We start from the raw sequence: 24,516 nt of genomic DNA on the forward strand, positions 1-24,516 counted from the left end.
AGAATTGTCTCTGTATGGAATTTGGCATATCACATCAATCTAGTTAGGAAAGTGTGGATTTTTAAATTAGGAGTGAGGGCATCCCTGATGGCGTAGTGGTTAGGAATCCGCCTGCCACTGCAGGGGACACGGGTTGGACCCCTGGTCCAGGAAGACCCAACATGCTGCGGAGCAACTGGGTCTGTGCACCACAACTACTGAGCCTGCGCTCTAGAGCCCCCAAGCCACAACTACTGAGCCCACGTGCCACAACTACTGAAGCCCACGCACCTAGAGCCTGTTATCCGCAGCAAGAGAAGCCACTGCAATGAGAAGCCCGTGCACCACAATGAAGAGTAGCCCCAACTCGCCGCAACTAGAGAAAGCCTGTGCACAGCAAAGAGGACCCAGCACAGCCAAAAATAAATACTAAGTAAATACATAAATATTAAATGAGGAGTGAGGTGATTATAGGTTATACATTTGTAAAAAGGGCCTTTCTTGCATTGTATAATCAAATCCTAGATGGGTGAACATTTTAAATTTAAAAATATAAATACTCTTAGAAGATATTTAATTTTAGTCCTCTGACAGGAAAGTCAGAAACCAAAAAGGGAATATAATTGATTACATAAGGGAGGATCATGTTCATGAAGAAAACATTTTATAAGCCTTGTTAAAAGACTGACTCAGAAAAGCAACAGTGAATTTTAACAGTATTGTCAAAATAATTTCAATCCTAAAAATAGAAAACTTTGAACTTTTACTTCCGATTTACTTGTACCTTGTATGCAAAAATTCACGTATAGGTGCAAGAATTAATAAATGTTCATATGTAGTTGTACAGTATTTCTTAAACTTAAAAATATGTAAAAAATTATAGTAGTTTCAGAAGTATCTTTAATGGAAGACTATGTCTTTGAATGAAAAAAATAATGCACCTCTTCAAGATTTATGGCTATTAGGAGTGTTTTCTTAAGGTATATTGTTATCGTCACTAAAAAATTAGTTATTTGCTAAGATGGGTACAGAGTAATGTTGATGTGAAAGGTTTGCAGTGTTACATGTCTTAATAAACAACGATTAGTCTAAAAATGTTTTCTTTCAGTCAGGTCAATTCAGTGAAGATATGATACCTACAGTGGGCTTCAACATGAGGAAAGTAACTAAAGGTAACGTCACAATAAAGGTACGTCAGCTTCTTGCCATACTTGATTTACATTGTTAGCAGATACAAACTAGGAATTTTTCTGTTTGTTTCTTTGCGTTTTACATGAGTATTGGCAGTTCTTAATTAATGAGTGGGCATATTCCAAAAGAGTGTAAATCAAGTTTTTTTCTTTCTTGCTCTAATAGATCAAAATGTGTGTGTTGAAATGTTGTTAAGTGCCCATAAAAAACTTAGCATATGGGTTGGCAGAAGTATTATTTGGGATTTAGGTGTTCCTAGGAAAGAAAAATCCCATCTTCAGAGTATTTGGAATGTGATATTATTACATTATTTCATGAATGATATTTTATATTGAAAGATAATAATTGTTTATAATGTTGGTAATTTAGTATTATATTTGTGGTAGCAAATATGGTAAACTAGTTTTCCCTTTCTTTGCTAATAAGCCCTAAAATTAAAACTATAAAACAGTAAAAAGTTAACTAGTTTAACATAATTTTGTTTCTAGAATAAGTTTCATAGGTTTGAATAATGGACTGTTGGACTGTTTTTTAATTTATTAGTAGTATTATTTTTGGCTTCCCTGTTCATGGGGGGAGTTTACTTCTATAGCCTGAACTTTATGGCCATTTTACCCAGTTCTTGTGGTTCACAGAAGCTGTTTACTAAATTCGTTCCATAGCTTATCTAATAAAGCTGCTAATTTTTCGTGTGTGTCTTCATGCATGTTTCCAGTGTCTATGGCTAAATTGGAAGCCTCCTAAAGATAAATATCATGACTTCAGACCTTTACATAGCCCTACAGAGTAGCCATAATAGTGAAATTACTGTGGGTAGTAGCTTTCATATGGGTAAAATAATTTTATATAAGAAAAGCACCTAGGTAGGAATGTTTTCTGTTATGTACAGAATAACTAAAAACGATTAGATGTTAATATATACCCAATCAGACAACTAAAATAGATTCTGAATGAACTGTTTTTTTCTGTCTTGGACTCCAAATATGGATGACGGCTGATTATGCATATTCTAAGAGTGCTATTTCAAAAAATACGTATTTTCAATATTGGAAATTTATTGGTTAACAGGCAAAGAAAGTATTGCACAGAAACTAAATGTTTGCTCAAGCACCACCTATTAGGTCTAATGTAAACATATTAAGTAAGTATGAGCTTCAAGTTTAGAAGTGGCCCCAAGAACTTCCAGATTAAGAGCTTGTTTGACCTCAAGTTTTTCAAAAGCAGTTTGGCTCTAATACTGTGGAAATGAGCATATCTGCTTGATCTTTGTCCCCTCCTTCTGCTGCTTTTTTCTTCAATGTGTTATTTGAAATATCTTTATTAAGAACTGTCTATCTTGATTTGAAGATTTGGGACATAGGAGGACAACCCCGCTTCCGGAGCATGTGGGAACGGTACTGCAGAGGGGTCAACGCTATTGTGTAAGCTGCTTCCACGCCCCTCCCCCCCTGCGCCCCCCCCCCCCGCCCCGTCTCCCCCCTTGCAGTCAGTTTAGGTTTCAAGGGAAAAACGCTGGTTTTCATACTTTTAAAGGCTCAATTTTTACTTCGGGCAATAACAGTCTTTCTTAGATATTTTCTTAGTGTAATCCCATTAGCATCAGACTTTAAAAATAGAATGAGAGTTTTATTTGCTTTTTATGTAGCTAAGAGCTAATGGATATAAATGTTTTACTATCATGTATTAGCCCCCTAAGAACAGTCTACCTATCTACTTATTTTATTGAAGTATAGTTCATTTTCAGTATTGTTTTGGTTTCAGGTATACAGCATAGTGATTCAGTAGTTTTAATTATATTCCATTATAGGTTATTACAAGATAATGGGTATAATTCGCTGTGCTATACAGTATATCCTTGTTGCTTATCTAATTTTATATATAGTAGTTTGTAGAACAGTCTATTAGAAAGTATTTTTGGGTGCCAGCCTTTTAAAATCGAGGACTTTATTTTAATGAACAGTTACAGTAGTATAAATTAAGAAAATTAAAACATCTATTAATTGCGATCATCAAAGAATATGGTGGAGACATATTGAGATCACTTTATGTTTCTGTGAAGCTACATGATAGATGCTGCAGATCGTGAAAAGATAGAAGCCTCTCGAAATGAACTACATAATCTTCTAGATAAGCCACAATTACAAGGAATTCCAGTGAGTATGAAGTACTGGTTAATTTTACATTATATAATTATAATATTTATAATTATTATTACAAGTATAATTACACATTTTTATTTATTGTGTTTGAAATCAGTAAAATGTCTTTTGTTTTAAAGCGTGGAAGGCTTACATTTACTGAGTATCTGCCACATACTGTGCAGTGTGCTGTTTATTCATTTCTTAACCAGCTGTTTATTGCACTGTATGTAGTAGGAGCAGTGATTAGTCCTGGGGAAATAGTAGTGAGCAGAAATGAAAAGAAACATGCTGCCTACAATCATGGAGCTTATGGTTTAGTAGGAAGCTAGGTAGATGATATGAAATCATTTGAATAATACGGCTGTGATCAGTGCTACAAGGGAGAGGTACAAGGGGCTATTGAGTTGTAAGTTAGAGGGGAGATTTAATGTAGTTTGAGGGAAGAAGGAAGGATTCCCTGAGGAAGTGCTGCTTGAGCTGAGATGTGAGGGATGTGTAGGCATGTGAGGGATGTGACAGCTGGAGGAAAAGGGAGTTGCAGGCAGAGGCTCTTTGGTAGGAGGAGGTGGGGCACTGGGAGGAAGCCAGTGTTTCTTGAGCACAGAGCAGAGTGAGGAGGGTGGGGTAGAGTGTGGCGAGCTTGCGGCGGCCCGGACACTAGAAGAGGCTGTGTGGGGCGGGACTGTTTGTTTCTCTTTATTTATTTATTTTAACATCTTTATTGGAGTATAATTGCTTTACAATGATGTGTTTCTGCTGTATAACAAAGTGAATCAGCTATACATGTATCCCCATATCCCCTCCATCTTGGGTCTGCCTCCCACCCTCCCTATCCCACCCCTCTAGGTGGACACAAAGCACCGAGCTGATCTCCCTGTGCTGTGCACCTGCTTCCCTCTAGCTATCTATTTTACGTTTGGTACTGTATGTATGTCCATGCCACTGTCTCACTTTGTCCCAGCTTACCCTTCCCCCTCCCCATATCCTCAAGTCCATTCTCTAGTAGGTCTGCATCTTTATTCCTGTCTTGCCCCTAGGTTCTTCTGATCATTTTTTTTTCTTTTTTTAGATTCCATGTATATATGTGTTAGCATTGGTATTTGTTTTTCTCTTTCTGACTTACTTCACTCTGTATGACAGTCTCTAGGTCCATCCACCTCACTACAAATAACTCAATTTTGTTCCTTTTTATGGTTGAGTAATATTCCATTGTGTATATGTGCCACATCTTCTTTATCCATTCAGCCGATGATGGACACTTAGGTTGCTTCCACCTCCTGGCTATTGTAAAAAGAGCTGCAATGAACATTTTGGTACATGACTTTTTTTGAATTATCGTTTTCTCAGCGTATATGCCCAGTAGTGGGATTGCTGGGTCGGATGGTAGTTCTGTTTTTAGTTTTTTAAAGAACCTCCATACTGTTCTCCATAGTGGCTGTACCAATTTACATTCCCACCAACAGTGCAAGAGGGTTTCCTTTTCTCCACACCCTGTCCAGCATTTATTGTTTCTAGATTTTTTGATGAGGGACATTCTGACCGGTGTGAGATGATAGCTCATTGTAGTTTTGATTTGCATTTCTCTCATGATTAATGATGTTGAGCATTCTGTCATGTGTTTGTTGGCAATCTGTATATCTTTGGAGAAATGTCTATTTAGGTATTCTGCCCATTTTTGGATTGGGTTGTTTGTTTTTTTGATATTGAGCTGCATGAGTTGCTTGTATGTTTTGGAGATTAATCCTTTGTCAGGTGCTTCATTTGAAAATATTTTCTCCCATTCTGAGGGTTGTCTTTTCGTCTTGTTTATGGTTTCCTTTGCTGTGCAAAAGCTTTTAAGTTTCATTAGGTCCCATTTGTTTATTTTTGGTTTTATTTCCATTTCTCTAGGAGGTGGGTCAAAAAGGATCTTGCTGTGATTTATGTCACAGAGTGTTCTGCCTATGTTTTCCTCTAAGAGTTTTACAGTGTCTGGCCTTACATTTAGGTCTTTAATCCATTTTGAGTTTATTTTTGTGTATGGTGTTAGGGAGTGTTCTAATTTCATTCTTTTACATGTAGCTGTCCAGTTTTCCCAGCACCACTGATTGAAGAGGCTGTCTTTTCTCCACTCTATATTCTTGTCTCCTTTATCAAAGATAAGGTGACCATAGGTGTGTGGGTTTATGTCTGGGCTTTCTATCCTGTTCCATTGATCTATATTTCTGTTTTTGTGCCAGTACCACACTGTCTTGATTACTGTAGCTTTGCAGTATAGTCTGAAGTCAGGGAGCCTGATTCCTCTAGCTCTGTTTTTCTTTCTCAAGATTGCTTTGGCTATTCAGGGTCTTTTGTGTTTCCATACAAATTGTGAAATTGTTTGTTCTAGTTCTGTGAAAAATGCCATTGGTAGTTTGATAGGGATTGCATTGAATCTGTAGATTATTTTGGGTAGTATAGTCATTTTCACAGTGTTGTTTCTTCCAATCCAAGAACATGGTATATCTCTCCATCTATTTGTATCATCATTAATTTCTTTCATCAGTGTCTTAGAATTTTCTGCATATAGGTCTTTTGTCTCCTTAGGTAGGTATTCCTAGGTATTTTATTCTTTTTGTTGCAGTGGTAAATGGGAGAGTTTTCTTAATTTCCCTTTCAGATTTTTCATCATTAGTGTATAGGAATGCAAGAGATTTCTGTGCATTAATTTTGTATCCTGCTACTTTACCAAATTCATTGATTAGCTCTAGTAGTTTTCTGGTAGCATCTTTAGGATTCTCTATGTATAGTGTCATGTCATCTGCAAACAGTGACAGCTTTACTTCTTCTTTTCCGATTTGGATTCCTTTTATTTCTTCTCTGATTGCTGTGGCTAAAACTTCCAAACCTATGTTAAATAATAGTGGTGAGAGTGGGCAACCTTGTCTTGTTCCTGATCTTAGTGGAAATGCTTTCAGTTTTCACCATTGAGGATGAAGTTGGCTGTGGGTTTGTCATACATGGTCTTTATTATGTTGTGGAAAGTTCCCTCTATGCCTACTTTCTGCAGGGTTTTTATCATAAATGGGTGTTGAATTTTGTCAAAAGCTTTCTCTGCATCGATTGAGATGATCATATGGTTTTTCTCCTTCAGTTTGTTAATGTGGTGTATCACATTGATTGATTTGCGAATATTGAAGAGTCCTTGTATTCCTGGGATAAACCCCACTTGATCATGCTGTATGATCCTTTTAATGTGCTGTTGGATTCTGTTTGCTAGTATTTTGTTGAGGATTTTTGCATCTATGTTCATCAGTGATATTGGCCTGTAGTTTTCTTTCTTTGTGACATCTTTGTCTGGTTTTGGTATCAGGGTGATTGTGGCCTTGTAGAATGAGTTTGGGAGTGTTCCTCCCTCTGCTATATTTTGGAAGAGTTTGAGAAGGATAGGTGTTAGCTCCTCTCTAAATGTTTGATAGAATTCACCTGTGAAGCCATCTGGTCCTGGGCTTTTGTTTGTTGTAAGATTTTTGAGCACAGTTTCAACTTCAGTGCTGTGATTGGTCTGTTCATATTTTCTTTTTCTTCCTGGTTCAGTCTCGGAAGGTTGTGCATTTCTAAGAATTTGTCCATTTCTTCCAGGTTGTCCATTTTATTGGCATAGAGTTGCTTGTAGTAATCTCTCATGATCCTTTGTATTTCTGCAGTGTCAGTTGTTACTTCTCCTTTTTCATTTCTAATTCTATTGATTTGAGTGTTCTCCCTTTTTTTCTTGATAAGTCTGGCTAATGGTTTATCAATTTTGTTTATCTTCTCAAAGAACCAGCTTTTAGTTTTATTGATCTTTGCTATCATTTCCTTCATTTCTTTTTCACTTATTTCTGATCTGATCTTTATGATTTCTTTCCTTCTGCTAACTTTGGGGGGTTTTTTGTTCTTCTTTCTCTAATTGCTTTAGGTGTAAGGTTAGGTTGTTTGTTTGAGATGTTGTTTGTTTCTTAAGGTAGGCTTGTATAGCTATAAACTTCCCTCTTAGAACTGCTTTTGCTGCATTCCATAGGTTTTGGGTCGTCGTGTTTTCATTGTCATTTGTTTCTAGCTATTTTTTGATTTCCTCTTTGATTTCTTCAGTGATCTCTTGGTTATGAAGTAGTGTGTTGTGTAGCCTCCATATGTTTGTATTTCTTACAGATTTTTCCCTGTAATTGATATCTAGTCTCATAGCGTTGTGGTCGGAAAAGATACTTGATATGATTTCAGTTTTCTTAAATTTACCAAGGCTTGATTTGTGACCCAAGATGTGATCTATCCTGGAGAATGTTCCATGAGCAGTTGAGAAGAATGTGTCTTCTGTTGTTTTTGGATGGAATGTCCTATAAATATCAATTAAGTCCATCTTGTTTAATGTATCATTTAAAGCTTGTGTTTCCTTATTTATTTTCATTTTGGATGATCTGTCCGTTGGTGAAAGTGGGGTGTTAAAGTCCCCTACTATGAATGTGTTACTGTCGATATCCCGTTTTATGGCTGTTAGTGTTTGCCTTGTGTATTTAGGTGCTACTATGTTGGGTGCATAAATATTTAGAATTGTTATATCTTTTTCTTGGATTGATCCCTTGATAGTTATGTAGTGTCCTTCTTTGTCTCTTGTAATAGTCTGTGTTTTAAAGTCTGGTTTGTCTGATATGAGAATTTCTGCTCCAGCTTTCTTTTGATTTCCATTTGCATGGAATATCTTTTTCCATCCCCTCACTTTCAGTCTGTATGTGTCCCTAGGTGTGAAGTGGGTCTCTTGTAGACAGTATATATGCGGGTCTTGTTTTTGTAAGCATTCAGCCAGTCTGTGTCTTTTGGTTGGAGCATTTAACCATTTACACTTAAGGTAATTATCAATATGTATGTTCCTGTTACCATTTTCTTAAGTGTTCTGGCTTTATTATTGTATGTCTTTTCCTTATCTTTTTTTTCCTGCCTAGGGAAGTTTCTTTAACATTTGTTGTAAAGCTGGTTTGGTGGTGCTGAATTCTCTTAGCTTTTGCTTGTCTGTAAACCTTTAATTTCTCTGTCAAATCTGAATGAGATCCTTGCTGGGTAGAGTAATCTTGTTTGTAGATTTTTCTCTTTCATCACTGTAAATATGTCCTGCCACTCCCTTCTGGCTTACAGAGTTTCTGCTGAAAGATCAGCTTATGTTAACTTTATGGGGATTCCCTTATGTGTTACTTGTATTTTTTCCCTTGCTGCTTTTAATATTTGTCCTTTGTATTTAATTTTTGATAGTTTGAATAATATGTGTCTTGGCATGTTTCTCCCCGGATTTATTATGTCTGGGACTCTCTGTGCTTCCTGGACTTGATTAACTATTTCCTTTAACTTATTAGGGAAGTTTTCAACTATAATCTTTTCAAATATTTTCTCAGTCCCTTTCTTTTTCTCTTCTTCTTCTGGGACCCCTATAATTCCAATGTTGGTGCGTTTAATGTTGTCCCAGAGGTCTCTGAGACTGTCCTCAATTCTTTTCATTCTTTTTTCTTTATTCTGCTCTGCAGTAGTTATTTCCACTATTTTATCTTCCAGGTCACTTATCCGTTCTTCTGCCTCAGTTATTCTGCTATTGATCCCTTCCAGAGAATTTTTAATTTCATTTATTGTGTTGTTCATCTCTGTTTGCTCTTTAGTTCTTCTAGGTCCTTGTTAAACGTTTCTTGTATTTTCTCCATTCTATTTCCAAGATTTTGGATCATCTTTACTATCATTATTCTGAATTCTTTCTCAGGTAGACTGCCTATTTCCTCTTCATTTGTTAGGTCTGGTGGGGTTTTGCCTGGCTCCTAAATCTGCTGTGTGTTTTCCTGTCTTCTCATTTTGCTTATCTTACTGTATTTGGGGTCTCCTTTTTGCAGGTTTCATGTTCGTAGTTCCCGTTGTTTTTGATGTCTGTCCCCAGTGGCTAAGGCTGGTTCAGTGGGTTGTGTAGGCTTCCTGGTGGAGGGGACTGGTGCCTGAGTTCTGGTGGATGAGGATCTTGTTTTTCTGGTGGGCAGGTCCATGTCTGGTGGTGTGTTTTGGGGTATCTGTGGCCTTATTATGATTTTAGGCAGCCTCTCTGCTAATGGATGGGGTTGTGTTCCTGTCTTGCTAGTTGTTTGGCATAGGGTGTCCAGCACTGTAGCTTGCTGGTTGTTGAGTGAAGCTGGGTCTTGGTGTTGAGATGGAGATCTCTGGGAGATATTCACCATTTGATATTGTGTGGAGCTGGGAGGTCTCTTGTGGACCAGTGTCCTGAACTTGGCTCTCCCACCTCAGAGGCACAGCCCTGACACCTGGCTGGAGCACCAAGAGCCTGTCCTCCACACAGCTCAGAAAAAAGGGAGAAAAAAAAGAAAGAAAGAAAGAAGAAGATAAAATAAAATAAAATAGTCATTAAAATAAAAAATAATTATTAAGAAAAAAATGTTTTAAGTAAAAAAAAATGGACAGACAGAACCGTAGGACAAATGGTAAAAGCAAAGCTATACAGAGAAAGTCACACACAGTAGCATATACATACACACTCAGAAAAAGAGATAAAGGGAAAAAATATATATATAGCATTGCTCCCAAAGTCCACCTCCTCAATTTGGGATGATTCATTGTCTGTTCAGGCATTCCGCAGATGCAGGGTACATCAAGTTGTTTGTGGAGCTTTAATCCGCTGCTCCTGAGGCTGCTGGGAGAGATTTCCCTTTCTCTCTTTGTTCGCACAGCTCTGAGAGTTCAGTTTTGGATTTGGCCCCGCCTCTGTGTGTAGGTCGCCTGAGGGCGTCTGTTCTTCTCTCAGACAGGATGGGGTAAAAGGAGCAGCTGATTCGGGGACTCTGGCTCACTCATGCCGGTGGGAGGGAGGGGTACGGATGCGGGGCAAGCCTGCAACAGCAGAGGCCGGCGTGACGTTGCACCAGCCTGAGGCGCGCCGTGCGTTCTCCCGGGGAAGTTGTCCCTGGATGCCGGGACCCTGGCGGTGGCGGGCTGCACAGGCTCCCGTGAGGTGAGGTGTGGAGAGTGACATGTGCTCGCACACAGGCTTCTTGGTGGCGGCAGCAGCAGCCTTAGCATCTCATGCCTGTCTCTGCGGTCCGCGCTGTTAGCCGTGGCTCGCGCCCGTCTCTGGAGCTCATTTAGGTGGTGCTCTGAATCCCCTCTCCTCGCGCACCAGGAAACAATGGTCTCTTGCCTCTTAGGCAGTTCCAGACTTTTTCCCGGACTCCCTCCCGGCTAGCCGTGGTGCACTAACCCCCTTCAGGCTGTGTTCACGCAGCCAACCCCAGTCCTCTCCCTGTGCTCCGACCCTGAGCCTCAGCTCCCAGCCCCGCCCGCCCCGGCGGGTGAGCAGACAAGCCTCTCGTGCTGGTGAGTGCCGGTCGGCACCGATCCTCTGTGCGGGAATCTCTCTTCTTTGCCCTCCGCACCCCTGTTCCTGCGCTCTCCTCCATGGCTCTGAATCTCCCCCCCGTGCCACCCGCAGCTTCTGCCCACGAAGGGGCTTCCTAGTGTGTGGAAACCTTTACTCCTTCACAGCTCCCTCCCACTGGTGCAGGTTCATCCCGGTTCTTTGTCTCTGCTTATTCTTTTTTCTTTCACCCTACCCAGGTACGTGGGGAGTTTCTTGCCTTTTGGGAGGTCTGAGGTCTTCTGCCAGCGTTCAGTCAGTGTTCTGTAGGAGCAGTTCCACGTGTAGATGTATTTCTGATGTATCTGTGGGGAGGAAGGTGATCTCTGCGTCTGACTCTTCCGCCATCTTGAAGCTCCCTGGGTGTTTTGTTGTTGTTGTTGTTTTTTTGCGGTATGCGGGCCTCTCGCTGTTGTGGCCTCTCCCGTTGCGGAGCACAGGCTCTGGACTCGCAGGCTCAGCGGCCATGGCTCACGGGCCCAGCAGCTCTGCGGCATGTGGGATCTTCCCTGACCGGGGCACGAACCCACATCCCCTGCATCGGCAGGCGGATTCTCAACCACTGCGCCACCAGGGATGCCCTCCCTGGATGTTTTTAAATGATGAGATTTATCATCTAAATCATTCTGATGTCACTTTAAGAATGGATTGAAGCGTGACTGTAAGGACGACAGTTTTAGGAAGCTATTGAAGTTGTCTTGGCAAAATAGAGTACCATGGATTAGGGTGGTCGTAGACAAGGTCGTGAGAAGGAAATAGACTGGAAGGATCTTTAGGAAGAGTGGCCACCAGACTTGGTAGTTTTACATGGGAAGATATAAAGGATAGTTCCTAGTTCCTGGCTCTTTTAGTCAGGTGGAAGGTGGTGCCATTTGTTGAGCTAAGGGATGCTGGAAAGGACTAGGCTTTACCCTCATGACCAGTTCACGAGTGTCAGATCCTCGCGGTATGTTGTCTCAGTTAATCCTCACAAGGTATTGAGGTCGATGGTGTGATCCCTCCTTTGTAATAGTTGTTATTCACTCAAGATCACACGGTCATTAGCATTTTGGCACAGCTAGGTTTTGACTCCATGTCTTTCTGACTTCAAAGTCTATTCTTCTTCTTCTATGTTAACAACTAGTTTTACATACCATAAGTAAGAGAATCAGTCTTATCTTGGTCACCGTAAGAGTTCTTAGTTGCAAGCAATAGAAGAGAAAGCTGATTTAAGTAGAAAGGAATTTACTGAAAGGATATTGGGTATCTCACCGAGTCTGGGAGAAGGCTGCCCATAACCATCTTCAGAAAATAGGCTGGAACAAGGGAGGCTCAGCAGCTGCTAGGACCACATCCAGACTTACACCATCGAGTAAGTCTGGTGACTTCATGCAGTTTCTGAACACCAGACACAGTTGCTCCGATTGGAAGGTCATTTAGTTGATGCCCCTTCCCTAGCAGAATGGATTCTCTATCCCCACTTTCTTGCAGTACTGACTCTGCATTTGTAGTTCTGGTTGATCCTAGATTATGTGTCCATTCTCCAGCAGAAAGGAAGGTTGGAAAAGAAGTTGTCTACAGAAGCAAGAAGCTTTATTGGGAGGCAGGTTCATAAGGTGGAAGATTTCTTAAATGTAGGAAGAGGGCTAAGATGTCAGGCAACCCCAAACTGACAACTGATCACAAATGACCATGGTGCAGTTTTTAAAACTCACACAGGTCCAGGTTGAGAACGTGGGGTGACTTAAATAAGAGTGTAGAGAGGGATAAGAGTTGGGGAGGGGAGGACGGGCTGACCGCAGGCGCTGAGATTTGGCTTTTGGCTCTCCGACCCCTGTGATTTAGCGTTCCCCGGGGAGCTCCTGGTGACCCTGGCTGTCTGTCTCCGTCCTTGGCTCTTTCTCCTTCGTGAGAACTAAGCGTCTAGGGCCTAGAAATAGAATCAGTCGCCGTGTTTGGAGTTAGGGGTGGGGGTAGGGGCATGTATTAAGTGAAAGAAATAGGTTTGACCAGTGTTTAACAAGATGACAAGGTAGACATGGCGTGTACTTTCTTAGGATTGGTCAATGATACAGTTTCTTAGAGAACGTTGACTCAGTAAGGATGTTATCAAATACGTTATATGTACTCATAGGTTTTGCTTTTCATAAGGTAGAAAGGATGTACCTGGGGAAGATAGAGTGATGATTGGGACGCCCCTCTCCACTCTCCTTGTTTTTCAAAGCACATCTACCAATCAGATGGTGATATTTATTCTCAGAGTTTATGGCTACTGCATTTATTCTGAACCCCAGTCTTATCCATTATCTTAGAATATTTATACATTATATTTTATAGGATGGGTGTAGAATTTTAAAGGCTTATTTACATGTTTACTGTTAGATTAATGACTAACAGATAAAAATAGTTTAAACTCATTCCTCCACCCTTGGTTGTTAAGATCATATTCACTTCTTGGTAAAGATTTATTAAGAAATAGCAGAATGTATACCGTAGACTTAGAATATTTCAAATAGAAGTTGGCAGCCACATATTGAATTAAGGACATGTGCATGGTAGGAGTTAGAATAAATTCTAATTTGAATGATTAAATGAATGAGATAGGCCACCAGTCACATAAATATACTTTAATTATGGCATGATGTAACATCCTGATTTTAATGTCTACAGATATGCATATGGTATGCTTCTGTGGCATTTTCTTAGGTAGAATTTACTCAGTATCTTTTCTTCTTAAAGGTGCTAGTACTTGGAAACAAGAGAGACCTTCCTAATGCCTTGGATGAGAAACAGCTAATTGAAAAAATGTATGTCTTAAGAATGAATGATGGTTTTTTAAAAATAATTTGGTTCTAAATTATACTGTTTTGCTCACTGCTTTGTTTAGCATTGCTGTATTATTCAGTAATGGTCATAGTCACGTTTTGGAGTACATAATCTTGACATACTAGAAAAGTGAACCCGTAAATTTTTTTTCCCCCTTAAACATTGGTTTTTTAATGAATGAATGAATGAATTTTTGGCTGCATTGGTTCTTTGTTGTGGTGCACAGGCTTCTCATTGCAGTGGCTTCTCTTGTTGTGGAGCACGGGCTCTAGGCATGTGGGCTTCAGTAGTTGTGGCACACGGGCTTAGTTGCTCCGTGGCATGTGGGATCTTCCCAGAACAGGGCTTGAACCCTTGTCCCCTGCATTGGCAGGTGGATTCTTAATCCCTGCGCCACCTGGGAAGTCCCCGTAAAATTTTAGTATCAGTAAAATAATTTCTTCTGTATAGTAATTCAAAAAACAAGCAAAATTGAGCAGTGAGTGAAAAGATGACAGTTGTTTTAAGCACAGACTTATTTTCTTAATTCTGCTTTTTATAGGAATCTGTCTGCTATTCAGGATAGAGAAATTTGCTGCTATTCAATTTCTTGCAAAGAAAAGGATAATATAGGTAAGAAATGACTGGTGTTTATGGAAGAAGTGGGTATCATTAGAAGGGATGTCTCATGCTTTTTACTGTTTATTATCTCCATTTCTGTTTAAGTGATTTCTCTTATAAAGTACTATTGCTTTTGCCTCAGGAAAAAGAGTACACATTATACCTTTTGACAACAAATATAATATCCTGAATCTGCTCCACGCTATTTAAAGAAGTAAATGCAAAAGAGACACGAAGTTAAGCATTATGTGATATCAATTTATTGTATTAACTTTTGCAGAGCTAGTGTCCAGCTGTGCATTATAACAGGATGATGTTTTTGAAATAAGACTTTACAAAAATTGGTCTATAGGCATTATTATGATTTTGCATGTGTCAAAATCAAAATATATTACTGCAGTATGTTAGCTCTCTAAAGGATAAGCCCAGAATACCCTTTATCTACTTAATGTCTGTATTAATTTCCTAGGACTGCCATAGCAAAGTACCAGTCCTGCTTAGCTGCCTTGTCCTGTCAGTCTAAGTGCCTTTCCTGGCTATTCTCGGCCACTGTAGCTTCAGTTGCCACCTCTACGATGCTGTCTTGCCAGTCTCCATCTCTTCCTCAGATCTGTACAGATGAAACTACCTGCTGGACATCTCCATGTGCTACCTTCTCCATCTCAAACTTGGTGTGCCTGCTGCCGAATTCTTAGTCTTTTTTTCTCAAGCCTGTTCTTCCTTTAGCTACTGTTAGTCAGCAGCTCCATGACACACACACTTATTCAGGCCAGAAGATTCTTTCTCACCCCCTGCATTTGCTCAGTCCTGTTAGGTTCTATATTTTGAACATGCTCCTCATTTTATTCCTCTCCATTCCTACAGCACTTGATTTGCTTCAGGCCCTCGGCCCTTTCCTGTTCCTGTTGTGATAGTCTCTATACTGGCAGCCTTCCAAGTTGCCCTCCTCGGTTGCCATTGTTGAATTTACTACAATAAACTTAACAGTTTACAATAAACAGTATGGTTTCCCTGCTTAACATTCTCCAATGACTTCCTGTTGACTTGAGAATAAAATCCAAACTTCTGAGCATCTTAGAATGGCACACAAGGTTATCTGGCTCCCTCTAGGCCTGTGGTTCTCAACTGAGAACAGCTGAGCTCCACAGGGGCCATTTGGAGATAATCTGGAGCCATTACTTGTCACAGCTGAGGATGGGGGGTGGTGATAATGGCATCTTGTGGTCAAGGTTACAGATGTTGCAGAATATTGTACTGTGCACAGCAAAGAATTATCCAGCCCCAAATGTGAAAAGGGTGAGCTTGAGAACCCCTGCTCTAGCCGTAGCAATGAGTGGCACCCCCCTCACCCATCCCTGTGCTTCAGCCACATCTTATCACTTGTCATCCAGCCAGAGCTCCACACAGTTTCATGCCTCTGCTTATCCTATGCGTTTTGCTCTTTCTTTTACCTGGAATTCTGTGGAGGCTGTCCTCTAAACCCAGACGACTACCTGCATGTTTTCCAGCATACTGAAAGCTCCTCGAGGGCAGAGAGTGGTTTTCCCGTCTCTGCATCCTGGAGCTTCACACACAATACCTGATCTTACAGGCAATCAGTAAACTTTTGAATGAATAAAGGAAGGCACAAGCTGTTCTGTACACAATTTAGCTTTTAAATTGGAGACTCTTCAGTCTCTCGTGTTTCCAGATTAACCTCTTGAAGGTCAGGGAATGAAGAATAGTGGGATAGATACAGATATCTATATAAGTATAGTAGTATAGAGGCAGAAAAGAAGAGGGCAGGCCCAGGATATGCTTTGAAATAGCTGCGTTTTAAGCATTCTCTGATACTCAGTTTCTTAACTTTGGTATCGTAACATCTTCACTCTTTTCCCCTCCGTCTTCAGATATCACACTTCAGTGGCTTATTCAACATTCAAAATCTAGAAGAAGCTGAAGCATCTCCTGAAGTCTTCCGGTCCTTCCTGGCTACAATCCCAGAATTATTGTCCGTTCCTCTGAAGTACTTCCCAGAATATGGTCCTTCCTAAACCCAAGAAATTGCCTTTTTCGGAGTTTATTTCTCATGTGCACTGCTGAAGATGTGTATCCTTAACCCTTCATAAAGAATCAGCTAGAGTTGTCATGATAAAGTCAGCACACAAAAAGGCTTCTTATACATACTTGTCTTAAACAGTGTGTAGAGCTTTTTTAAAAAAAAACCACACTTTTGACCATCTTAAATCAAGAAAAATTGCATATTTCTGTTCTGGTCTTTCTGGGCCAGGTTTTTATATTGGTTTTCAGTAAATGTCTGTCTATGATATTTCATTATAGAGTCCAGTAGCTTAATACTGATACTGACTTGATACAGCATGAAGTTTCTAGTGCCACACACAGTATTTAGAAAACCTTTAGCCTGACTCATGTGGGATAGAAACAAAATGTTTACATATCTCACAAATGCATGTGAAATGTATAATTACACCTTAGGAATTTAAAAAATGGTCTGCAAAGAGTGAATAGAGGCACCAGATCAATGTTGTTGTTCCTTCTTTACACTGGCAAGATCTTGGGCGATGAATTTTAAACACATTCTGCTTTCTGAGAGTTCTTCTCCAGATAGCAGTCGGGGGTACGGGAGGAACTGAGGCATGCTGTTTTGTATCTGTCCAGATCATTACTTCTATATTTTTTCTTTTCTTTTTCCTGGTTCAACACACTTTTTTAAGGGGTTGGGAATTGAAGATTTTCTCAAAAGCTTTCATGAATTTAGAGCATTCTAGACAATATAATAAACGTGTTAAGAATGTCAGACTGTTGAAACACCTGTCTGTTCTTTCTCTCTCCAGTCACTAAAGCAGTGCTGCTGCATGACACTCTAACTCTTGACTTTTTATATTCCGTCATAAAGTTGACTTTCAGCACAATAGATACTTAGAAACAAATAAAAATTCTTATTTTTCTCTCTTATCGATGTAAGGTTTGGCACTCTTTTGTCTGGTGCCATTAGACATCTTGTTTATTGTGACAACTCTAGACCTGCCTGCTTTATCTGATGTAATCATGCACAACGGCTGCAGGCTGTTGAATAATCACACAGAGGTGAGGAAGTGATGCTGTCTGTTGTTTGCTTCTATGATACAGAGATGTATGAAAACTTACCTGAACACGTTTTGTAGTTTAGTGATCTCCATGCACATAAAGGGACATATTAAAACTGGAGCACTTGTAAATTGTTACGTAGCCCACTGTAGTAGATAAAACTCTGTGGTACACTTGCGTATGTGTTGCCTCACACTATGTGTGATTTTGTTTCTTTTGTTAAGCAGCACTCATGTAGACAGTGCATTTCCAGACATGTTGAGCACTCAAAGTGCAGTCAACAGTAAGTTCTTTTAATGATATCAGTTTTAATTTATAGACTGCCATGGCCTTAATGATATTCTGTACAAAATACTGCACCGTGTTGCACAGACACTATTTGCTTTTCTCCATTCACATTTTTATGAGTAGAATCTTGGCTTTTAAAATTCTGTTCTTATTCTTTGAAGCATGTTGCATACTTCCCTGATGGGCTGGATGGTTCTGTAAATGAAGGGATATTTAAACTTGCTACTGTACTTCAACACCCTTAATGGTCACTGTGAACCATTACAAAGAATGTGGCAATTTGCTTGTGCCTAAAAGGAGGAATCAGAACAAGAATGTGTGACTCTGTGGGGACCGCATAGGTTCATTAATTGACCTACAGCTAAACCGTAATGTGTTTGTGTGTCTGTTCATTGCTTCCAGGGTTTCAAGACATCCAGATACTACTACCAACATTTTCCTGTGCATTAACCTCTGCATGTGGAACCTAACAGTTACTGAACTTTGTAAATATGTGAATTTTTTTATTTAGGTGGATGCGTTTTTTGTCTGTTTTACTGCTCTTCTCAGCTTTATTCAATAAACTTGCATTTTGAGGGTTGTATTGACGGTTTTAACTTAAAATGTCCATCATGCTGGAAGGTGCTGACTTTTTTGGAAGGGGGTGGAAAGAAGGTTACCATGAGCAGGGTCTGTAGACCATGTGCTAGAAAGAAATCAGCTCAGCTCTTAAAGAATTGGGTCTGTGAGCTAGTTAAAATAGAAACAAACTTTTAAATATCCACAGAATTGACCTTGCGATGGGGCGGGGGGTGGGGTGGAGGAAATGCTACTACTTGTAAACTGTCATAATACACCAAATTTAGGACTTTTTTAAAATAAGTATTGAGTTAGTTAAGCATTTTGTAATCTGGTTTTAAAAATCATAACAAAACTATTAATAAACTGAAATTACAAGATATGTCTACTTGCTGACTTCAGTTCCAGAATGAAAAGATTTAAAGTATCAAACCTGGTAGTTTTTCCCAAAGAGGCACACTTTTAAAGTAAAACATTTGACCTGTTTTGTATAGTATGTTATCTTTTGCACTATAGAAGTGAACGTTTATCCCATCAAAGCTCTTGGGGAAATGATTTTATGTATTTTTACTCAGAGAAGTTCAACTCGGCTTTTCCTCCGTGTGCACGCCGTCCTTCTGTGCAGCCAAATTGTGTTGTCAGTTGGATGTGTGATCTTGCACTTCTAGGACAGAAGTACTTGGGTATCAGGTTTAAATTCTTTTATTGAATCAGTGGAGCCATTTAGTCAAGCTATCAGTTTGCTTGTTTTCTCAACAGCTTCCTATAAAGCGATTTTTGAAAGAGGAGTGTGTTGAGGGCATGGCTGGGGAGAGGATATACGTTTAGCTGGCTTCACCCTGCTTCTGAGTCTATGTTTGCTTTCAAAAATTGAGACTTCTAAAATTAGTTCCTTTGGGGACTTCCCTGGTGGTCCAGTGATTAAGACTTCGCCTTCCAATGCAGGGGGTGAGGTTCGATCCCTGGTCGGGGAGCTAAGGTCCCATATGCCTCGCTGCCAAAAAACCAAAACATAAAACAGAAGCAATGTTGTAACAAATTCAATAAAGACTTTAAAAATGGTCCACATCAGGGCTTCCCTGGTAGCGCAGTGGTTAAGAATCCGCCTGCCAATGCAGGGGACACGGGTTCGAGCCCTGGTCCGGGAATCTCACGTGTCGCGGAGCAACTAAGCCCGTGCACCACAACCACTGAGCCTGCGCTCTGGAGCCCGCGAGCCACAACTACTGAAGCCCACGTGCCACAACTGCCGAGGCCCGCGCACCTAGAGCCCGTGCTCCGCAATGGAGAGGCCACTGTAATGAGAAGCCCGCACACCACAATGAAGAGTAGCCCCCGCTCGCCGCAACTAGAGAAAGCCTGCGCGCAGCAATGAAGACCCAACGCAGCCATAAATTAAAAAAATAAAAAGTTCCACGTCAAAAAAAAAAAAAATCTTAATAAAGTAAAATTAGTCCCTTCGATTCTGTCAAGTAAATTGGGTGTATTGGACTGTGTCTGCTTTTGTGTTTATTGTTTTTGACTGAGGAAGTAATTGCCTTGTGTATTCTATTCATGCAGTTACCCCGAAATCTTGTTGCTTTGGTAATTCCAACCTCTTCAGGGGCTGGCGAATTGAGAACTGGAGCGGCTAATTTACTGTAGCCAGAACCATATCTGTAATATCCAATTGGCTGAATTCTGTTCTCTAAAAATGTGCCATTGGGGGAACCACCATGTTCAGTACGTGAAATATTTTCATTTTGTTAGCAACTTTAAAGGTTGTACCCTCAGCAGGATGTGTATCAGTGAAGATACTTGAATAGGAAGACATTTAAAGCAAACACTAGGCTTGCCCGTCTTCCCTTCAGTTTGCAGTTCTACAAATGTACAGCCCACGGCAGGTGCTTCCTGTTGATTAGTAAATATCCTCCACACAATTTCTGTTTAAAATTCAGCTATTAATAAAAGTGGGTACTTTTGTAATTGCCGCCTCTTGAATGTTCTTAGGGAAACAGAAGCAAGTCATTGACATGCTAGACAGACTCAGTGGAAAGTTCCTTAATCTGAGCAACAGCAGTAGTCATTCATTCTTCCATCTCATTAACAAGCGCTCTCTGTGTGAGGTAATTCTATTTTAAAATCCCAAGGTAGCTGGTGATTTAGGTAATGCACATTTCCTGGCAGGAATCAGGAGGGGGAGGGGACCTTAACCTCATTTTACTGGGGCTTGCAGGTCTTGCATTCATAAAAGGGTTGTGGTGGGGAAAGAATTGTCAGCTTAAAATGCTCACTTGGTTCTGTCAGGAGTGCTGGATCGGCATTTAAGAGAATGAATTCTTTGCTGTTAACTGATTGTGTGACCGTGGTGAGTTGCTAAACCCCCTCTGGCTCCGTAGTTTTCCATTCTGCAAAATGAAGAGTAGAGGATTTCTAATATTATTTCTCCTATTCACAGGCTGTGGTTCTAACAGCCTAGAGATTTGGCTGGTGGTGAAACAGAAAGCAGGGAAGAGAGATGAAAAAGCCCGCTGCTCCTAGTGTCTGTCCTAGTGATTGTGTTAGTGTTGCGTGTGTTCCTTCTGCTTGAAAATAATCCTGAAACCACAGAAATGTTTACATGTTGTAACTTTTAACATAGTTAAGGACTGGAGATCACAGACATTTTACAGAATGATGTAATAACTTACATTTTGTTCGAAGGAAATGCTGTAACCACACGGGCTTATACTTTGAAAGCCATTTAAAAATTTTAAAGCATTTCTCCCAGACTGCAGAAAAACGTGTATTCTGGTATACAATGTGGAAAAATATAAACCACAGATATACTACCAATTTGGGGGCAAATGTTTATAGAGTGAGTGTTTTAACACTTTATAACTGCTGTGTTGCTAAGTTCTGCTAAAATTTATTTAGAGCTTGGAGAAACGGGGGGCAGTTAGAAAATAGTCCTTTAAAATAGCAAGTGGGGGGGAATCCCCCAACAAAAATCAATGTGTTCCCTTTTGAACATGGGAAATAGAACATCAACAGATTGCTAATTATAGTATGTCTCCAACCAGCTCTTATATAATCCACAGCTTTGGCCTACCCTCAGTTTTGTACAATTTGTATCACATAATGTACAGTCTTGTTTCTACATTTTCAGAGTCCATCTTTTGTTTGTTTGTTTTCAGTACGCGGGCCTCTCACTGTTGTGGCCTCTCCCGTTGCGGAGCACAGGCTCCGGACACGCAGGCTCAGCGGCCATGGCTCACGGGCCCAGCCACTCCATGGCATGTGGGATCTTGTCGGACCGGGTCACGAACCCGCGTCCCCTACATTGGCAGGCGGATTCCCAAGCACTGCGCCACCAGGGAAGCCCCAGAGTCCATCATTTTTATCTACTGTTACCCAATACATGAATTAGATGACTCCTTTTTCTATTTGTATCATCCCCTAAGGAAAAAGAAATTGTCATACCATGAGCCAATTTATGAAATTGCTAGCTCTCCTCTCCCTTCAAAGAAGGGTTAGGAACTTATTCCTACTCTTTCTGGACGCGTCAGTAACTTAAGGGCTGGGGCATGGCACGTGAATGGTGATGAAAATCAGTTCTCGATGGAAAGTTGCAGTGTTTGATTTAGTGGTATAGTAGTTGGAACACGTGGGCAAGGGACTTCCCTGGTGGTGCAGTGGTTATGAATCTGCCTGCCAATGCAGGGAACATGGGTTCGATCCCTGGTCCTGGAAGATCCCATATGCCGCGGAGCAACTAAGCCCATGTGCCACAACTACTGAGCCTGTGCTCCAGAGCCTGCGAGCCACAACTACTGAAGCCAGTGCACCTAGGGCCTGTGCTCTGCGACAAAGAGAAGCCACCGCAATGAGAAGGCCGTGCATCGCAATGAAGAGTAGCCCCCGCTTGCCGAACTAGAGAAAGGCCGCGCACAACAACGAAGACCCGGCACATCCAAAACTAAATAAATAACTTTATTTAAAAAAATAAAAGTGTGGGCCAGAAAGCTCATCATTTTTTCTCCAAGTTCCATTTGTTTTTTGAATAAGTTGATTTTTCATATGTATGTTACATGTTTCAAAAATTGAAAATACATAAAAAGACGTGGGAACTCTTGATCCCACCCATGACTGAGTAACCACTCTTCCACTACCACCTGGTCTTATAGGTCACCCTTATATCAATTTCTTATTTATCTTTCTAGTGTTTTATACAAAATACAGGAAACAAATAGAAATATATACTTTTTAAAAAGTCTCTTGTATAGGAGGTATTTGAACATAGCTTTTTTCCATTTGCTATGTACGAGTGATATTTCCACAGCCCTATGTAGAGAATTCCTCATTTTCTTTGACAGTAGTATGGTTCCCATTTCACTGTGTGTGGTTTTCACTGTGTCGGGTTTCCGTAATTTATTTAACTGGTCCTTATTGATAGACATTTGGGTTGTTTATATAACCTTTTGCTTTTTTCTTCCTTTTAAATTTATTTATTTATTTATGGCTGCGTTGGGTCTTCGTTGCTGCGCGCAGGCTTTCTCTAGTTGGGGCGAGCGGGGGCTACTCTTCATTGTGGTGCGCGGCCTTCTCATGGCGGTGGCTTATCTTGTTGCGGAGCACGGGCTCTAGGCGCGCGGGCTTTAGCAGTTGTGGCTCGCGGGCTCTAGAGCGCAGGCTCAGTAGTTGTGGCGCACGGGCTTAGTTGCTCCGCGGCATGTGGGATCTCTCCAGACCAGGGCTCGAACCCATGTCCCCTGCATTGGCAGGCGGATTCCCAACCACTGTGCCACTAGGGAAGCCCACATAACTTTTTAGAGTAGAAAAATCCCTCCTTTTTATAGACTAGTCCTGATATTTAATATAGGAAGCTCTGGGACTACTTTAGGGTCATCAAAGGGCCAGAGCGGGCTTCCCTGGTGGCGCAGTGGTTGAGAGTCTGCCTGCCGATGCAGGGGACACGGGTTCGTGCCCCGCTCCGGGAAGATCCCGCGTGCCGTGGAGCGGCTGGGCCCATGAGCCATGGCCGCTGAGCCTGCGCGTCCGGAGCCTGTGCTCCGCGACGGGAGAGGCCACAGCGGTGAGAGGCCCACGTACCTACCAAAAAGAAAAAAGAAAAAAAAAAAAAGAAAGGGCCAGAGCTTTTTTTCAGGGTTTGCAGTTTAGGAAACTAGTGCGTTGATTCACCCCCTCAGCCTCACAAAACTGATCCCCAGAACTGTAATGTCTATTGATTTACAGTGGAGGATATCTTTAAAGGCACTGAAATAGAAGTAAGCAGTCATCTCCTTCAACTATCAAAGTAAGAGGGTGATTGAATGAGGATGACCTTTTGGGACGTAACCCAAATCACACAGATTTAGGCCCTTGATGTGTGGAAGCTGGAACAGGTTAAGTTAAATAGAACTGGAATTAGACGAGGATTCAAAGCTTTTTCAACTGTTCTTAGACTGTGGTAACTTTTAGCCCTTGTCCTACTTTATGCTCGGTTGAGTTAGACACATTTTTCTCCTAAAATAGTGCTTTGAAAATTGTAGGAGCTTAGTTATTTAATTCATCCAACAGACCTCAGCCTTATATGTTCCAGGTACTTTTACTAGTTGCTGGTCTTAACACAGAGTAGATGAGTAGTAATAATAGGCCTCACCATGTATGTGGCACTGTTGTAGGTATACTATATACAATAAAGAATGTGACTCTCACAACCGTATGTGGTAAGTACTGTTTTTATCACCCTCATTTTACAGATGAGAAAACAGGTCCTGAAAAGTAACTTCCCAAGGTTACTCAGAGGGCAGCGCTAAGATATGAACACCTGGCAGCTGGACTTCTGAGTCTGGGTTCGTAGCTGTTATCTCTTTGGCGTCACCCATTTTTACCACGGCGCATTTCAGTGTTCTTTTTAATCAGTCCCCTGTTGCTTTTGTGAGCTTATGTGTGGAAGAACCTATCACAAAACAGTCTCTTCAGGAGTTGATTTTTAAGGTTGGGTTTTCTAGTTAGATACGGGTGTTGTTCCAGTCTTAGCCACATTTACCTTCAGGGGAGTCTAATCTAAAGGGCTAGCACAAGATTTTCGTTGTTGAGTTTAATTCGAGAAGGAGATATTTTCTGAACCTGGCCCCTAAATCCTAGGCTGTGCCTTGCAGGACACTAGTGTCAGCATTGTTGCTTTGGGAAGAATAGAGAAGGACCAGTCTTTCTTTGCTTTGAGGGCCAGCTAGTTACAGTAAATTTCTGGGACTAAAGTGTGAGAAAGCAGGGCAGTAGTGCTTTTTCTGCCTAGAGCCAACTAACTTGGAGGACTTGAGACCCCCAACCTGACTTCTTCCCTTATGGTTTATGGAACAGAGCATATAAGGTTTTCTGCGAAGGTTAAATAAGTACACGTGAAAGTAGTTTGAAACTCGCCAGACATATACAGTTGGCAGGTATTGTCAGTTTGACCATGAAAAGCATCTTTCAAAAGTTAGATGGTTTTCTCTGGTTACGAAAAAAGATTTGTTT

General features: G+C 40.8%; 1 protein-coding gene across 1 annotated transcript in view; it reads left to right on the forward strand.

Moving 5' to 3' along the window:
- Positions 1-18,061, forward strand: part of ARL8B (ARF like GTPase 8B) — a 65,808-nt gene extending 47,747 nt beyond the window's left edge. Inside the window, 6 exon segments of the mRNA XM_027121461.1 lie at positions 1,088-1,168; positions 2,518-2,591; positions 3,230-3,323; positions 13,417-13,484; positions 14,045-14,115; positions 15,993-18,061. Of these exon segments, the coding sequence (XP_026977262.1) occupies positions 1,088-1,168; positions 2,518-2,591; positions 3,230-3,323; positions 13,417-13,484; positions 14,045-14,115; positions 15,993-16,042 (438 nt within the window). The 3' untranslated portion in view covers positions 16,043-18,061.
- The last annotated feature ends 6,455 nt before the right edge of the window (positions 18,062-24,516 follow it).

This window comes from Aethalodelphis obliquidens, unplaced genomic scaffold (assembly GCF_003676395.1).
Source record: "Aethalodelphis obliquidens isolate GAN/ISIS:26980383/991018 unplaced genomic scaffold, ASM367639v1 scaffold22, whole genome shotgun sequence".
Taxonomy (NCBI): Eukaryota; Metazoa; Chordata; class Mammalia; order Artiodactyla; family Delphinidae; genus Aethalodelphis; species Aethalodelphis obliquidens.